This window comes from Entelurus aequoreus, linkage group LG01, assembly GCF_033978785.1.
Source record: "Entelurus aequoreus isolate RoL-2023_Sb linkage group LG01, RoL_Eaeq_v1.1, whole genome shotgun sequence".
NCBI classification, from domain to species: domain Eukaryota; kingdom Metazoa; phylum Chordata; class Actinopteri; order Syngnathiformes; family Syngnathidae; genus Entelurus; species Entelurus aequoreus.
Window position 1 is genome coordinate 68,564,756 of NC_084731.1, and position 16,132 is coordinate 68,580,887.

Below are 16,132 nucleotides of genomic sequence, written 5' to 3' on the forward strand. Positions count from 1 at the left end.
GTGGCCGTGCCAGCAATCGGAGGGTTGCTGGTTACTGGGTTTCAATCCCCACCTTCTACCATCCTAGTCACGTCCGTTGTGTCCTTGGGCAAGACACTTCACCCTTGCTCCTGATGGGTGCTGGTTAGCTCCTTGCATGGCAGCTCCCACCATCAGTGTGTGAATGTGTGTGTGAATTGGTGAATGTGGAAATACTGTCAAAGCGCTTTGAGTACCTTGAAGGTAGAAAAGCACTATACAAGTATAACCCATTTATCATTTATCATTTAAATACAATATTATTCCTATGAATTCTGTTAAAATACAAGCTTTTTATCATATTATTATTATTGTCTATTGTTAGAAAATGTATAGTTTTTACCTCATAAATTCACAAACATGTATTGTAATATGACTGTTATCTCTGATTTAAATTGATAACACTATTGGTATATAGGACTTTTTTGTAAGAATATTATATATGCTAAATAAAATGGGTGTACCCCGCCTTTCGCTCGAATGGTAGCCATCCACAAGCTTCTGGTTGAATTTTTGACCACTCCTCTTGACAAAATTGGTGCAGTTCAGCTAAATTTGTTGGTTTTCTGACATGGACTTGTTTCTTCAGCATTGTCCACACGTTTAAGTCAGGACTTTGGGAAGGCCATTCTAAAACCTTAATTCTAGCCATTCCTTTACCACTTTTGACATGTGTTTGGGGTCATTGTCCTGTTGGAACACCCAACTGCACCAAAGACCCAACCTCCGGGCTGATGATTTTAGGTTGTCCTGAAGAATTTGGAGGTAATCCTCCTTTTTCATTGTCCCATTTACTCTCTGTAAAGCACCAGTTCCATTGGCAGCAAAACAGGCCCAGAGCATAACACTACCACCACCATGCTTGATGGTAGGAATTGTGTTCCTGGTAGGAATTGTGTTCCTGGGATTGAAGGCCTCCATTTTTGCTTCATCTGACATCACATGGACAAAGATAAGACCTTCTGGAGGAAAGTTCTGTGGTCAGATGAAACAAAAAATTAGCTGTTTGGCCACAATACCCAGCAATATGTTTGGAGGAGAAAAAGGTGAGGCCATTAATCCCAGGAACATGGTGGTGGTAGTATTATGCTCTGGGCCTGTTTTGCTGCCAATGGAACTGGTGCTTTAAATGGGACAATGAAAAAGGAGGATTACCTCCAAATTCTTCAGGACAACCTAAAATCATCAGCCCGGAGGTTGGGTCTTGGGCGCAGTTGGGTGTTCCAACAGGACAATGACCCCAAACACATGTCAAAAGTGGTAAAGGAATGGCTAGAATTAAGGTTTTAGAATGGCCTTCCCAAAGTCCTGACTTAAACGTCTAGACAATTCTGAAGAAACAAGTCCATGTCAGAAAACCAGAAGACCAGGTTGGGTCTTGGGCGCAGTTGGGTGTTCCAACTGAACAATGACCCCAAACACACATCAAAAATCAGGCTAGAATGAAGGTTTTAGAATGGCCTTCCCAAAGTCCTGACTTAAACGTGTGAGCAATGCTGAAGAAACAAGTCCATGTCAGAAAACTGACCAATTTTGTCAAGAGGAGTGGTCAAAAATTCAACCAGAAGCTTGCCAGAAGCTTGTGAATGGCTACCAAAAGCGCCTTATTACAGTGAAACTTGCCAAGGGACATGTAACCAAATATTAACATTGCTGTATGTATATAGCAATGTTAATTTTGACCCAGCAGATTTGGTCACATTTTCAGTAGACCCATAATAAATTCATAAAAGTACCAAACTTCAAGAATGTGTTTTGTGACAAACAAGTATGTGCTCCAATCACTCTATCACAAAAAATAAGAGTTGTAGAAATTATTGGAAACTCAAGACAGCCAGTAAAGAACAGCCAGTTCTTTACAAGTGTATGTAAACTTTTGATCGCGACTGTACATACATATATACACACACGTACTGTATATACTTAAACAAAAACACACATATATAGCCTGTACATATATATATATATGTATATATATATATATATATATATATATATATATATATATATATATATATATATATATATATATATATATATATATATATATATATATATATATATATATAACTTCACCTTTATCGTTAGTTTTTAAGCCAAAATGCGTCCGTTCTCCCTTTTCTGTCTACACACTGTGTCTGCTTGTAAGTACTCCGTGTGTGTGCGCTGCCGAACATGCTCCTCTGCTCGTAAAATCAGCAATGTCACGGCGTGACTACGGTGCGCCGTCATGCCTGTTAAATTATTATTTTTTTAAATACGGGGAACCGGTACGTTTTTGATTAATCAGTACCGTGATACTATACTAGTACCGGTATACCGGACAACCTTAGTTCACATTGCCACAAGTCAAGAAGGAAGCGGAAGTGACAATGTCAAGAAATGCTTTGAAATAAAAGTCTCTGGAAAAGGTATATAAACATGGAGAATTCTCACTTGATTTATTGGCATATATTATGTGGTAAAAAGAGGACCAAGTAGTTCTTGAAGTAAAACAGGCACGGACAGATCATTATCATTAAAGCTACTAAAAGCCCTTTTGGATGCTCTAAATTCAGCATCAAGGCTGGGATTTAGGCACATTTCCAATAAAGCTGTTAGAAATACTGCAATACGTGACCTTTTCAAGGTAGTATTTCTGCAAACACAGTATGTTGTTTTCCTGCCACTGTATCCACTGCTCTTGTTTGTGTCTCTCCCACGGCTCCAGTCATGACAACACACACAATGGCAGACTTTGTGGCTGCTGTCCAACAACTTTTAGGTACACTTGTTGCACTGCACTGCAAGTCTGTGTGTTGCAGCACGAGCTTACTTCATCTTTGGAGCTGTTGAGAGTTAGTCGTAGGGCAGGTGCAAGTAAGATCCTATAATATATACTTTATATTCAAAAAGGGTGTGCCAATACGACTTTCTCATTTCCCATTGGATGCAGATATTTGAGCCTTGAGTGTTGGCGTTGTTGACCCGATACCAATCTTGTATTCTTTTGTAGTGTGGAATGTTAGAAAAGGCTCGATCAAGTGAATTTAGTCAAACATGGAAAAAGACTGCCCTATTTAGTATCAACCATCTGGAGTGGCCTTTAAGTTGAATTGGGGTAGTAATTGTTTTCAGTGACACAATTCCTGAAGGTAAGCTCATGAGGTAGTAAGTTGAATGACGCAGACACATTTGTTACTGGATATTTTCTGATACGCTTTATTTGCAACTATAATTACTGTATTTTCACAAACTATAGAGAGCACCGGTTTATAAGCCACACCCACTAAATTTTATGTAAAAAAAATGTCCATATATTAACCGCACCGGACTATATTCTGCAGATATATATGTTGTGAAATAAGTTATTACAAAAAGATTCTGTAAATATTTATTTACCTAATTGTAACTTAATTGTTTCCAATCGGTGTCTGTAACACGAAAGTAAAACGGCTGATCAAACAAAACATAAATAAGTTATTTACAAAAATATTCTGTAAATATTTATTTACATAATTGTAACTTAATTGTTTCCAAACAGTGTCTGTAACACAGCGGTAAAACGGATGATCAAACAAAACAGAAGTCATCGTCATGGACCCACTGGCTGTGCAACCTAGCTCTCCAATCAGCTAAACAGACTCAATAACTCCACAGTGACATTTTGGTGAATTTACAAAACTATAACAATACAAAAAGAATGCTGTTGTAAGTTAATAATACTTACACAGACACTTGTTAGCATCTTAGCTAATGCTAAAGACGCTAGCTTTATTACATTATGATAGCACGTACACATAAGCATGTAAACACTCCTACGGACATCACACATGGGACGGTTTAGTAAGGAAGAATTGTTTTAGTCATATTGCAAAACTTACAAATGTTGCTTGGAGTGATGAATGAAGAATCCATAAAAGTAGAAACGCTATGGACAGCTAGTAGACGGAACCGCACTTCTGCTTCCGGTTCAAAGCTTTAAACAGCGGAAAAGAACAATAGGCATTCACCCAGCAAACTCGTCCAAAAGTTTCTTTGCATGTGCTTAGTGAAAACTATTTGCTTTATGGCCGTCGATGAAGAAAAATCTCTTAAAGCTGCAGGGTTCAAAGCATAGGAAAAAAATAACAGCTATTTGACATTTGTTTATGTTGACAAATGTGCTGTTTGGACTGCGATATTGTTAATTATTACGTATGTTTAGCTTGTGTGCTATTGTGTAGCTGCTAGCTCCTACTAACCCATGGCCAGTGTTGGCAAATTATAAAAAAATAAAAGTAATTAATTATAATTCTTCGTTAGTTTAGCAAAAACTAAATGACTCTGTAAATACTTAATAGGGACAGTAATTATTGCCAGGCTTAAGAAAACAATTAAATATCTGGCATATGCGGTAGTCTCCTTGTCCACAAACGGGGCATTGCAGGATTACAAGCTTGTCACGTCAATCATGGCTTTGTTGTTCATTATTATTGGGGCGGTATAGCTCGGTTGGTAGAGTGGCCGTGCCAGCAACTTGAGGGTTCCAGGTTCGATCCCCGCTTCCGCCATCCTAGTCACTGCCGTTGTGTCCTTGGGCAAGACACTTTACCCACCTGCTCGCAGTGCCACCCACACTGATTTTAATGTAACTTAGATATTGGGTTTCACTATGTAAAGCGCTTTGAGTCAGTAGAGAAAAAGCGCTATATAAATATAATTAACTTCACTTCACTATTCCCCAGTAGTTGTAGTAGTAGTAGTAGTGTGTGTACTTACATGTTGTGTCATTGCTTTGTTGTTCATTATTCCCCCGTAGTTGTAGTAGTAGTAGTGTGTGTACTTACATGTTGTGTCATTGCTTTGTTGTTCATTATTCCCCCGTAGTAGTGCCGTATTTTTCAGACTATAAGTCGCTCCGGAGTATACGCTGCACCGGCCGAAAATGCACAATAAAGAAGGAAAAAACATATATATGTCGCACTGGAGTATAAGTCGCATTTTTGGGGGAAATTTATTTGATAAAATCCAACACCAAGAATATACATTTGAAAGGCAATTTAAAATAAATAAAGAATAGTGAACAACAGGCTGAATAAGTGTACGCCATATGACGCACAAATAACCAACTGAGAACGTGCCTGGTATGTTAACGTAACACATCATGGCGAGAGTCATTCAAACAACTATAACATATAGAACATGCTATACGTTTACCAAACAATCTGTCACTCCCGATCGCTAAATCCGATGAAATCTTCCTCCCCGGTGTCTCCTCTGGTATGTCCTTTCTTTCTGCTGCTCGATTGCCGTTCTCTGCTGCATATTTCACTACGTCCAGTTTGTAATCTGCAGTATATGATTTCCTTTTCGGTGCCATTTTTGTTTAGTCCTTCTCAGTTTTTATAAGTTACCGCCAATGTTGATGTGATCCATTTTAATAGCTACGGCAGTAGCATATAGCAGTTAGCATCCCATGACCCACAATGCACTTCTGCCATGACCCTCCCCCGCCGAATTCTTATTGGTTGACGTGTGAGTGACGATTGCTGACGTGTGTGTAACGATTGCTGCCATTTGCTTAATCTCTTACGCGAATGAGATAAATAATATTATTTTATATTTTACGGTAATGTGTTAATAATTTCACACATAAGTCGCTCCGGAGTATATGTCGCACCCACGGCCAAACTATGAAAAAAACTGCGACTTATAATCCGAAAAATACGGTAGTAGTAGCTATTAGTAATAGTTTATAATTTGTTGAAAGGACTAGTTGGTACAATCCCTGGGGACTCTGCATGGCAGGGGCGTCCTCCTCCCTGAGCCAGGCTTGCACCTGACCGCATACCTAAGTGAGGCTAGGTGACACTGCTGGGAGGCTTTTCCACCATTGGGACACATCTTCAGTTGTGTGCCCCAGCGTCACGGGGTGTTTCGGCCCGGCTTACCACAAGACACCCTCTGCTGAGGAAGGGCCCACCCCAGGGTGATCAAATCCCTGGGTGTGTGCGTCCCATTAGGTGTTAGCCTTAGCAGCCCAGCTGGTGTCACTCCTCCTCAACCACAACCAATGGCTCGTCCTCTCTGCTGTGTTGGCCAGCTCTTTAATGGCCTGTCTGTGAGCCTGCCCCCTGACTCCAACCTCCCTAAGGAGCTTTGCTGTTGTGCTAGCTACAAAGCCCCTACAGCCCACCTCCACTGGGCGCACCCTTACCCTCCAGCCTCTGTCCTCTGCCTCAGCTGCAAGGTTAGACTACCGCAGCTTCTTGCGTTCATACGCTTCTTCGATGGCATCCTCCCACGGAACTGTCAGTTCAATGATATAGACAATTAGTAGTGTGTGTACTTCCATGTTGTTTGCTGTGTGATATTTGATATCCTGTGTTGCCGGCCCATCAAAAGTAGCGTGCCATGTTACCTTAAACGTTTCGCTAACTGCGTTGTAAAGTACATGAAAGTATAAGATATCAGACTATCAGATGGGGACACCCCTAATATTGTGAAAATACTAGATTTCTTCCCTGCCAACTTTTGGTTGCTGTGTGAGGTAGCAGACGTAGGCCAGGAAACGGACCCGTGGTTTGTATTTGATTAGGTTGGGATTGTGCTTTCTGCCTAGCAACACAATGTATGATGACTAGGGGTGTAACGGTACGTGTATTTGTATTGAACCGTTTCGGTACGGGGGTTCCGGTTCGGTTCGGAGGTGTACCGAACGAGTTTCCACACGGACATATTAAGTAGCGTAACACACGTTGTGTAAACAATGCACACCGAGGCACAACACACGGCATGCTAGCAGCTAACGGGCTACGATAGACTGACCATACGTCCTCTTTTCACCGCACATGTCCTCTTTTGCCGAGCTGTCAGGGCGGAGTTTCTTAAAATTGCGTGTATTTTCAATGTACGTTCAGGGTTAAGAAGGGGTTAAAAACAAAACAAAGTGTGCGCGCAGCAGCATTCGTGAGGGAGGGGCAGAGACAGAGAGAGCGAGAGAGTTATGATAAACGCGCATTCGTCGCCAGGCTCTGCTTTTTATCCATAGATTTATCAGATTTAATTTTTTTTATCTATAGCAGGGGTGTCAAAAGTGTGCCCCGGAGGCCATTTGCGGCCCACAGCTAATGTTTTAAAGGCCCACGGCACATTCTACAAATACTATTAAAATAAACAAAAACATAACAAAAGTGAAATAAAAAAGCTTAAAGGTTAAATGTTATTTAGAAAATGTTGCAATGATTACTAATAAAACAAAGCTGTTTTTTTTTCTTTCAAACTGTCATTGCTCAAAACATAATATTGAATCAAAATCAATGTTATTATGAATTATTGCCCTATCCAAGGTTCTGATTACTTCACATCAAATATTCCACTAAGAAAAATATTTTTGGTGGAAGATTTTGCAAATTTGGTAAATAAATAACCCAAAAATGTATATTTTGTTGTTTTCTTACTGTACCGAAAATGAACCGAACCGTGACCTCTAAACCGAGGTATGTACCAAACCGAAATTTTTGTGTACCGTTACACCCCTAATGATGACTGTCTTCACATCTGTAAACCTTTATTTACTGTCCTTATGTTGTAATATAAACCTTAATTGACTGCGCTTCTTTTTTTATAATGTCAACCTTTATTTGCTCGCTGCTGTTTCACCGCTTTTGGCTTCTTGTTTGTCCACAAGGCACATGATTAATTTTCTTATTTGCATGTTCACATTTTGAGATGTCACTTTGCTTCCATGCATGTTGGCTGGTAGCTTCCTGCTGCTTGCCCAACCCACTGAATGCCCATATATGGACATGGCTTCCTCTGCTGTAGGTTTTCCTCAGGTAAGATCAGCACCATCCCAGGATGACACCATGAAGATGTTACTTCCGTACAAAAAACATGATACAAAGCCTTTCTAAGTATTTTATGACTCCTCCTAGTCGGAAGGCGAGCCTGAAGGACAAGGTGTTCCCCAGTCCTTCCAAGACTCCTTTGGCCAAAGGGAGAGACCAGTCTCCTGTGCCAGAAGATGGCGCTGATGCGAGTCCGAGCAAGTTCTCCAAGAGCTGGAGCTTCACGGAGAAGAACCGAGGCGGGCCTAAGCATTCTTTCAAAGTCAGGGGGAGCGCCTCACGTCAAAACTCTGAGGGTAAAGTGAAGCCTAGACTTTTTCAGATCTTTTGTACTTGATGATTTCATGACACAATGTAATTAGGGGTTAGAGTTTAGGGGTTGAGGTCAGGTTTCTGGTTAGAGTTTTAGAATCAGTGAGTGGGGTTAGGTTTCTGGTTAGACTTTTGGAATCAGTTAGTTGGGTTAAGTTTCTGGTTAGACTTTTAGAATCAGTGAGTGGGGTTAGGTTTTTGGTTAGACTTTTGGAATCAGTGAGTGGGGTTTGGTTTCTGGTTAGACTTTTGGAATCAGTTAGTGGGGTTAGGTTTCTGGTTAGACTTTTGGAATCAGTGAGTTGGGTTAGGTTTCTCGTTAGACTTTTAGAATCAGTGAGGGGGGTTAGGTTTCTGATTAGACTTAGAATCAGTGTGTGGGGTTAGGTTTCTGGTTAGACTTTTGGAATCAGTGAGTGGGGTTAGGTTCCTGGTTAGACTTTTACAATCAGTGAGTGGGGTTAGGTTTCTGCTTAGACTTTTGGAATCAGTGAGTGGGGTTAGGTTTATGGTTAGACTTTTGGAATAAGTTGGGTTAGGTTTATGTTTAGAATTTTAGAATCAGTGAGTGGAGTTAGGTTTCTAGTTAGACTTTTGGAATCAATTAGTGGGGTTAGGTTTCTGGTTAGACTTTTGTAATCAGTTAGTGGGGTTAGGTTTCTGGTTAGACGTTTAGAATCATTGAGTGGGGTTAGGTTTCTGGTTAGACTTTTTAAATCAGTTGGGTTAGGTTTCTGGTTAGAATTTTAGAATCAGTGAGTGGAGTTAGGTTTCTAGTTAGACTTTTAGAATCAATTAGTGGGGTTAGGTTTCTGGTTAGACTTTTAGAATCAGTGAGTGGGGTAAGGTTTCTGGTTAGACTTTTGGAATCATTGAGTGGGGTTAGGTTTCTGGTTAGACTTTTGAAATCAGTTGGGTTAGGTTTCTGGTTAGAATTTTGGAATCAGTGAGTGGGGTTAGGTTTCTTGTTAGACTTTGAGAATCAATGAGTGAAGATAGGTTTATGGTTAGACATTTAGAATCAGTTAGTGGGGTTAGGTTTCTGGTTAGACTTTTGGAATCAGTGAGTGGGGTTAGGTTTCTGGTTAGACTTTTAGAATCAGTGAGTGGTGTTAGGTTTCTGGTTAGACTTTTGGAAAGGGTTACTATGATTAGGTTTCTAGTTAGACTTTTGGAAAGGGTTAGTGGGGTACGGATTATGGTTACGGTAGGGTTAGGTTTCTCATTAAACCTTAAGAACAATTAATGTACTGCATGAAATTGCATACTTTTTCAACTTTACAAATATCCAGTATTTCAACAAATATTGCATTGTCTTACTTACCTAAACATTTTTTTTCCGTAGGTGGATAATTAATATCTGCTTGACTTATGAATTCAAAGCAAATTGTAAACAATTGTATTACTGTAAATTGAAAAAACTCTACCACTGGGTTTTTTTTAACAGTAAAATTCTGGCGACTGACCTGCCAGTTTTTTTTACCGTAAAACTTACGGTTGTGGTTTTTACAGTCTTTTACTGTAAATTGAAAAATCAGTACCACAGATTTTGAATGGTAAAAAAAAACGGCAAACTCGGTTGCCAGAATAAAAAAATAAAATAAAAGGCAGCCATACTGTTTTTCCATTTTCAGTAATATGTTGTAAAAATAACTATAGTATAAATAACTACAGTAAAATTCTGGCGACTAAGCTGACAGTTTTTGCTGTAAAAAAAACAGGAGTGTTTTTACATTTACTGTAATATGTTGTAAAAAAACACTGTAGATCAGCATTTTTAACCAAGATCATTTTCATGGCTTTGGTCAGGCTGATTACAAAAATGAATACTAATCAAATAATCTGCAAAATAAATTATTTATAAAAATGGCTGAAAAATAAATCTACGCATTGCTAAAATAAATAAGTTCTAACTAAATTAGTAATAAGTAATAATATGTATGTTTCTTAAACTGTCAATAACATTTAAGTGCAAATGAAAATACAGCTTTACCACTTTTACTGCGCTTCAAATACTTCTTGTTTGTTTGATATTGTCATTACTGCCACTTGTGGTGGAAAAGTGTATTACGGACCCCAGCTGTGAAAAATATATACTCTAGGCGGCCCTCTAGGGGGCGCTGGCAGAAAGAGTGCTGTGTATTTTACAGTAAAATGATGGTGACTACAGATTTTTTTCTATATGCTATCAATAATAAAGGGCATATATTATTGGCCCTCTGAGAGCAGCCATAACTGCAATGTGGCCCTCAATGAAAGCCAGTTTGACGCCCCTGATCTAGACTAGTCTTTTAAACATAGATTGTTTTTTAAATAATATACAACTATTTTTACATGCAAGATACTTGTTTTTTTTGCTGATATTGATTGGATTGATATCATCATACTTTCCATCTTCTAATATTTTATTACCGTAAATTCTGGACTATAAACTGCTCTGTTTTTCTTACGCTTTGACAGTGCGGCTAGTCGATGGATTTGACGGCCATAACGCAAACAGTTTTCATCAAACACATGCAAAGACACTTAAATTGTTTGTTATTGTTTGTGCTAGGGCGCCATCTTTTGGACGAGTTCGCTCCCTGCAGGTGCAGCTGGGTAATAGTTAAAGCTTTGAACCAGAAGTGCCGTTCAGTTTTCTATCCGTCCATAGCTCTTCTACTCGTATGGATTCTTCATTCATCACTCCAAGCAACGTTTTTAAGTTTTACAATACAACTAAAACAATCCATGTGGGATGTCTGTAGGAGTGTTTTCGTGCATTATTGTACGTGCTCTCGTAATGTAATCAAGCTATCGTCGTTAGCATGAACTAATATGCTAACACGTTTACATGAGTCCGTGTTAGTATTATTGTTTCAGTTTTGTGAATTCACCAAAACGTCATTGTGGAGTTATTGAGTCTGTCTAGCTGATTGGAGAGCTAGCTTGTGCAGCTAGTGGGTCCATGACGACGATTTGTTTTGTTTGATCAGCCGCTTTACTGCCGTGTTACAGACACCGTTTGAAAAAAAATTAAGGTATGTAAATATTTACAAAATATTTTTGTGTAATTAACTCATTTCACAACATATATATCCGCGACTTATAGTCTGGTGCGGCTAATATTCGGGAAAATTTAGTTTTTCTCAAATTTAGTGGGTGCAGCTTCTGTACCAGTGCACTCTATAGTCCGGAAAATACAGTATATAAACTGCTCTTTAGCACTTGTTTGAACACATAACAAGTTGTCCTTCTAGTAGGATCCATATTGAATTGTGTCACATGTCTTCTTCTCTCTCCTTGCAGCAATTGAAGGTTTAATAAGTAAGACATGTTTCTGCTTGGGCACCAAGACGAGCATCCACAAAAATAATAATGCATGCTGCTTCCATGTGATCACTTGACCTGAACCCCTCTTCAGGTGGGGTTGACTCAGTTATGGTGGGAGTAGGTAAGTTAGGGTGGGTTCAAGTCAAGTGGTGCTCAGAGTTGAGGGGAAATGGCCCCCATCACCATGTTGCATGACATATGCGTACAAGTGGTGTAATAGTAAAGCCAAGTCTTCCTGAACTGGGGACTTAAACCAGCCAAGAGGGTTTTCGAGCTCTGGCTTCTCCTTGGCACTATAGCCGCCTATGACTCCCTGTAGCCAAAGACTGGACTGCACCTTATGTGTTTACAGAGTCGGGATGGGTATCGTTGACATTTGAACCAATACTAGTACCGAATCTGTTTATTGTGCCTGAGTCTGTACTTAAAAAATGTTAACATGCACATTTTTGTAGAAAACCTTTTTATTGAGTCACTAGTAATTGAAATACTTCAATTCAATAAATGAAATGAAATAACTGAACAATAAAAAATAAAATCCCCAACAAATTGCAGGAATACAGAATGTACTGTTGTGTTGATGCTTATAATTCCGATGGTTCATAAATGCAACCTCTCTTGTCTTAACCGTCATTGGTGCATAACGAGGAAGTGCTGTGTTACAATACAATATACTGTATTACTTGCAGTGTTGGGTTAGTTACTGAAAACCAGTAACTAGTTACAGTTACTAGTTACTTTATTTCAAAAGTAACTCAGTTACTAACTCAGTTACTTACACCAAAAAGTAATGCGTTACTGTGAATAGTAACTATTTAGTTACTTCTTTTTTTTTAAAGCTCTCATTAATGCCCTTTTAGCCTTCATTTCAGTACTGTTGTTGCACTGGAGAATAATACAATGTGTTGATCAACTTGACATGCATTTGCATCACTGAACTCTGCTAAGCAATGTGGTCTACATACAACACACAAAGACAAAGATATGTTTCCAGGGGCCAATTTGTCGCCAGAACAAATTGACAAAACTATTTTTAATAGCTGCAACATAACATACATATGTAACAAACAGCATAATAACAGCATAGCTGTAAACCAAGGAAGGTTTACACTACATACACAAAGCCTAACCAGGCATTTTTTCCTCAAGGAATTCTGACACAAAATCATGTCTGAAGCCCAGAACACTCTACACATGTCCCCAGTTTTATTTAGAGATAAGGAAAGATTGGGCTGGCCCACTAGGATCCCTCTTTATGTTTGTGAATTTTATAGTCTATACATTTAGAGTGATGTGATAATCAAACACTCTAGAAGTCTAGAATGAAAGAGTATATAAGAGAATTGACAGCAATGTTCCCTCTAAGGTGCCTGTGTAATTGCGCACTGCTCAAGCGTCCTCTGCGCACGGCAAATCTATGCCACGCACAAAATCAAATAAAGAAATAAGCGCATAACAATTTTCGACACACGGACACGACAGAGAAAAGTGTTTTCGTCATCATTGTTCAAATATTGTAACGTCTGTCGAGACGCTTTGAGGACATGAATTCCATCCATCACTTTACTGAGCAAAACTCTTTATTGTCGGCCATAAACACATCACCAAAACATTAGTAGAAAAAAATGATATCTAGCAAAAGTGGTCATTTTCTGCAGTACAAACCAGACCAAAAGCAACTTTGTTATTTCAACAGCAGCCGCTCGCTCTTTCTCACTTGCGCCAACACATGCACATATGGCACTTAGCCAGTGATGCGTTTACAGCCACACAAAAAGTCAGACAACTCCAACACCACACATAAAATGTCATTCCAGGTCGTTACACTATGATTTACCAATCAAATGTGTGCTTATTCTAGTGTCATTTATTAGGAATCTTCATTTATAAATATTAATCATGAAATGCTGTTAGTATATTGAATAAATACTAATAAAAATATATTTTTTACAAACATGAAGTTGCAGGAATGTACACATGATCCCCTGCTTACATCTCATTGTGCAACATGTGAATGTTTTAATGGGAACTAAATGCAATGTCTGAAAGGGGTACAAACTATTTCAGGACCTGCAGGACCTCCACCCAGACAAACAATACAAGTACACAGTTCATGAAAAACAATATTTTTTGTTATTGTCATTGTAAGTGGGCCTAAACACTTATATTAGAAATGGAAATGACTGCTGTCATTTGATTATAATAATAAGAGAATGTTGTCTGTCTATGTTGTCTGTCTATCTGCCCTGCGATAAGGTGGGGACTTGTCCAGGGTGTTCCCCGCCTTCTGCCCGAATGCAGCTGAGATAGGCTCCAGCGACCCCGAAAGGGACAAGCGGTAGAAAATGGATGGATGGATGGAGATTGAACTTGTTATTTAGTCAGGTTTGGGACAGGTGTGCTGCTGGTGTAGCCACAGTGTGCACGTCTGATGTTGCTCACATGGGCTCCACTGAATGCTCAGGGAGTTTTTGCGTTTGCTCACACACATGAACAATTAGAGGGAACATTGATTGACAGAGTGTGTACCTTCAGTGCTGAATGATGAGCAGAGGCAGAGTTAATCCTTAAGTGGTGGTGGTGGAAGGAAAGTGGCATTGGAGTCTCTGTCTCTCTTTACTAGCTTCGTCGAAGCATGTTGCTTCTGTAGCTTGTTTCAGCAGATTTGAATTACTGTTTTGGGCAGTAGATGGGATTTTTGATCCAAAGCACAATTTACATTTAACTAAAATGTTATTTTCTTTGTGCTCGACAAAAGAAAAGTAGTGAAAATATCTCCATGTTAACAAACTTGACTTCTGGCTCCGCCATGATCAGACACGCCCCCCCAACCCCCCCCCCCCCCCCCCTTCTCCTCCCTCCCCACACTCACACTCAGCCACACACAGAGCGGACGTCTCTGTCTTGAGACACAAGAAGAATCAGAACTACGACACTGCAGCGCTCCGATATAACACACTTTATACTACATAAAAAGTAACGTAAAATAACGCAGTAACGCATCATGTAGTAACGGTAACTGAGTTATTGAATATAAAAAATAACGCATTAGATTACTCGTTACCGCCGAAACTAACGGCGTTACAGTAACGCGTTACTTTGTAACGCGTTAGTCCCAACACTGATTACTTGTATAACTACTACTACAACATTTAATGTATTATTTGTACAATATCACTACTACTACTACTACAGTACTTCCAATATAATATTTGTACAATGTCACTAATACTACATTTACAATATAATTGCACAATATCACTAATACTACATTACTTACAATATATTACTTGTACAATATCACTAATACTACAATACTTACAATATATTATTTGTACAGTATCACTAATACATTACTTATAGTATATTACTTGTACAATATCACTACTACTACATAACTTACAATATATTACTTTCTCAATGTCACTAAAACTATATTACTTGTATAATATCACTAATACTACAATACTTATGCTATATTACTTATATAAAGCGATGGTGGAAAATACAAAAACACACCATGCAAAAAACTACTGAGGTAATTGATATACACTAAACCAAAAGCGCTACACAAAAACTAGGAAAAATACTTCACGGAAAAGTGCAAAGAAAAACCAAGTACAAAATAAAGACGCTAGACAAGGCTAGGAATTAGTGATGGGTCCGGCAACACCAATGCATCGGCGCATGCGTCAAGCTCATAGAGCGATACCCTGTGTCGGTGCGCGTACCGCTTTTAGAAAGTCACGTGACCGATCATGAGCTGTTTTGGTCACGTGACCGATACGCGAACTGTCGCACTGACGCCTCCTCTGTGCCCTGTGAGCAACGTTCCCTCTAAGGTGCGCGTCTGCGCAATTGCGCACTGCTCAAGCGTCCTCTAGGCACAGCAAATATATGCCGTGCACCAAATCAAACACATCTGAATTCTAAACAAAATAAACACATTTATTTTGTGTAATTTTGCAATGCAACTTTGAGCGACAGTGACAACAAGCGGCCCTAACGGTGTTCGTCAACACCGTTCAATTATTGTAACGTCTATCGAGATGCTTCGAGAACAGGAATTATATCGATCACTTTATTGAGCAAAACTGTTTATATTCGGCCATAACCACACCAAAAATATGAGTAAAAAAATTATATCTCGAAAAACTAGTCATTTTCTGCCGTACAAACCTGGCCAAACCCAACTTGTCATCTGTCACCAACACGCATACCACTAAGCCACTGGTGCGTTTATGGCCACACAAAAAGTCGGACAACTCAAACACCACACAAAGTTACACTATGACTCCTCAGTCATACGTGTGCTTATTTTACTGTAATTTATTATTAATGTTAATTTATTGATATTAATCATGGAATGCTGTTACTAGAGAAAGTTACAGGAATGCACACTTAATCCTATGCTTACATTTCATTGTGCAACATGAGGATGTTTAAGGGGAACTAAATGTGATCTCTGAAAGGGGTACAAATGATTTCCAAAGCAGGACCCCCACCCAGACATATTGTACAATACTAATCCATAGCTTATGAAAAACAAGATTTCTTTTATTTTCATTACAGGTGGGCCAAATCACTAATATTAGAAAATAATCTCATGAAAATGACTCCTTTCATTTGAGTGTTATTATAAAAGATTGGTTTGAGACAGGTGTGCTGCTGGTATTGCC

General features: G+C 39.1%; 1 protein-coding gene across 2 annotated transcripts in view; it reads left to right on the forward strand.

Annotated features, from left to right (window-relative positions):
- Window positions 1-16,132, forward strand: part of kcnq2a (potassium voltage-gated channel, KQT-like subfamily, member 2a) — a 163,887-nt gene that overhangs the window by 85,106 nt on the left and 62,649 nt on the right. The window contains exons 11-12 of one of the 2 annotated variants that reach the window (XM_062057129.1): window positions 2,729-2,782; window positions 7,917-8,125. In XM_062057129.1, coding sequence (XP_061913113.1) covers window positions 2,729-2,782; window positions 7,917-8,125 — 263 coding nt within the window. Of the gene's footprint in view, window positions 1-2,728; window positions 2,783-7,744; window positions 7,818-7,916; window positions 8,126-16,132 lie in introns of both variants that reach the window. The other variant, XM_062057123.1, reaches the window with a different exon arrangement.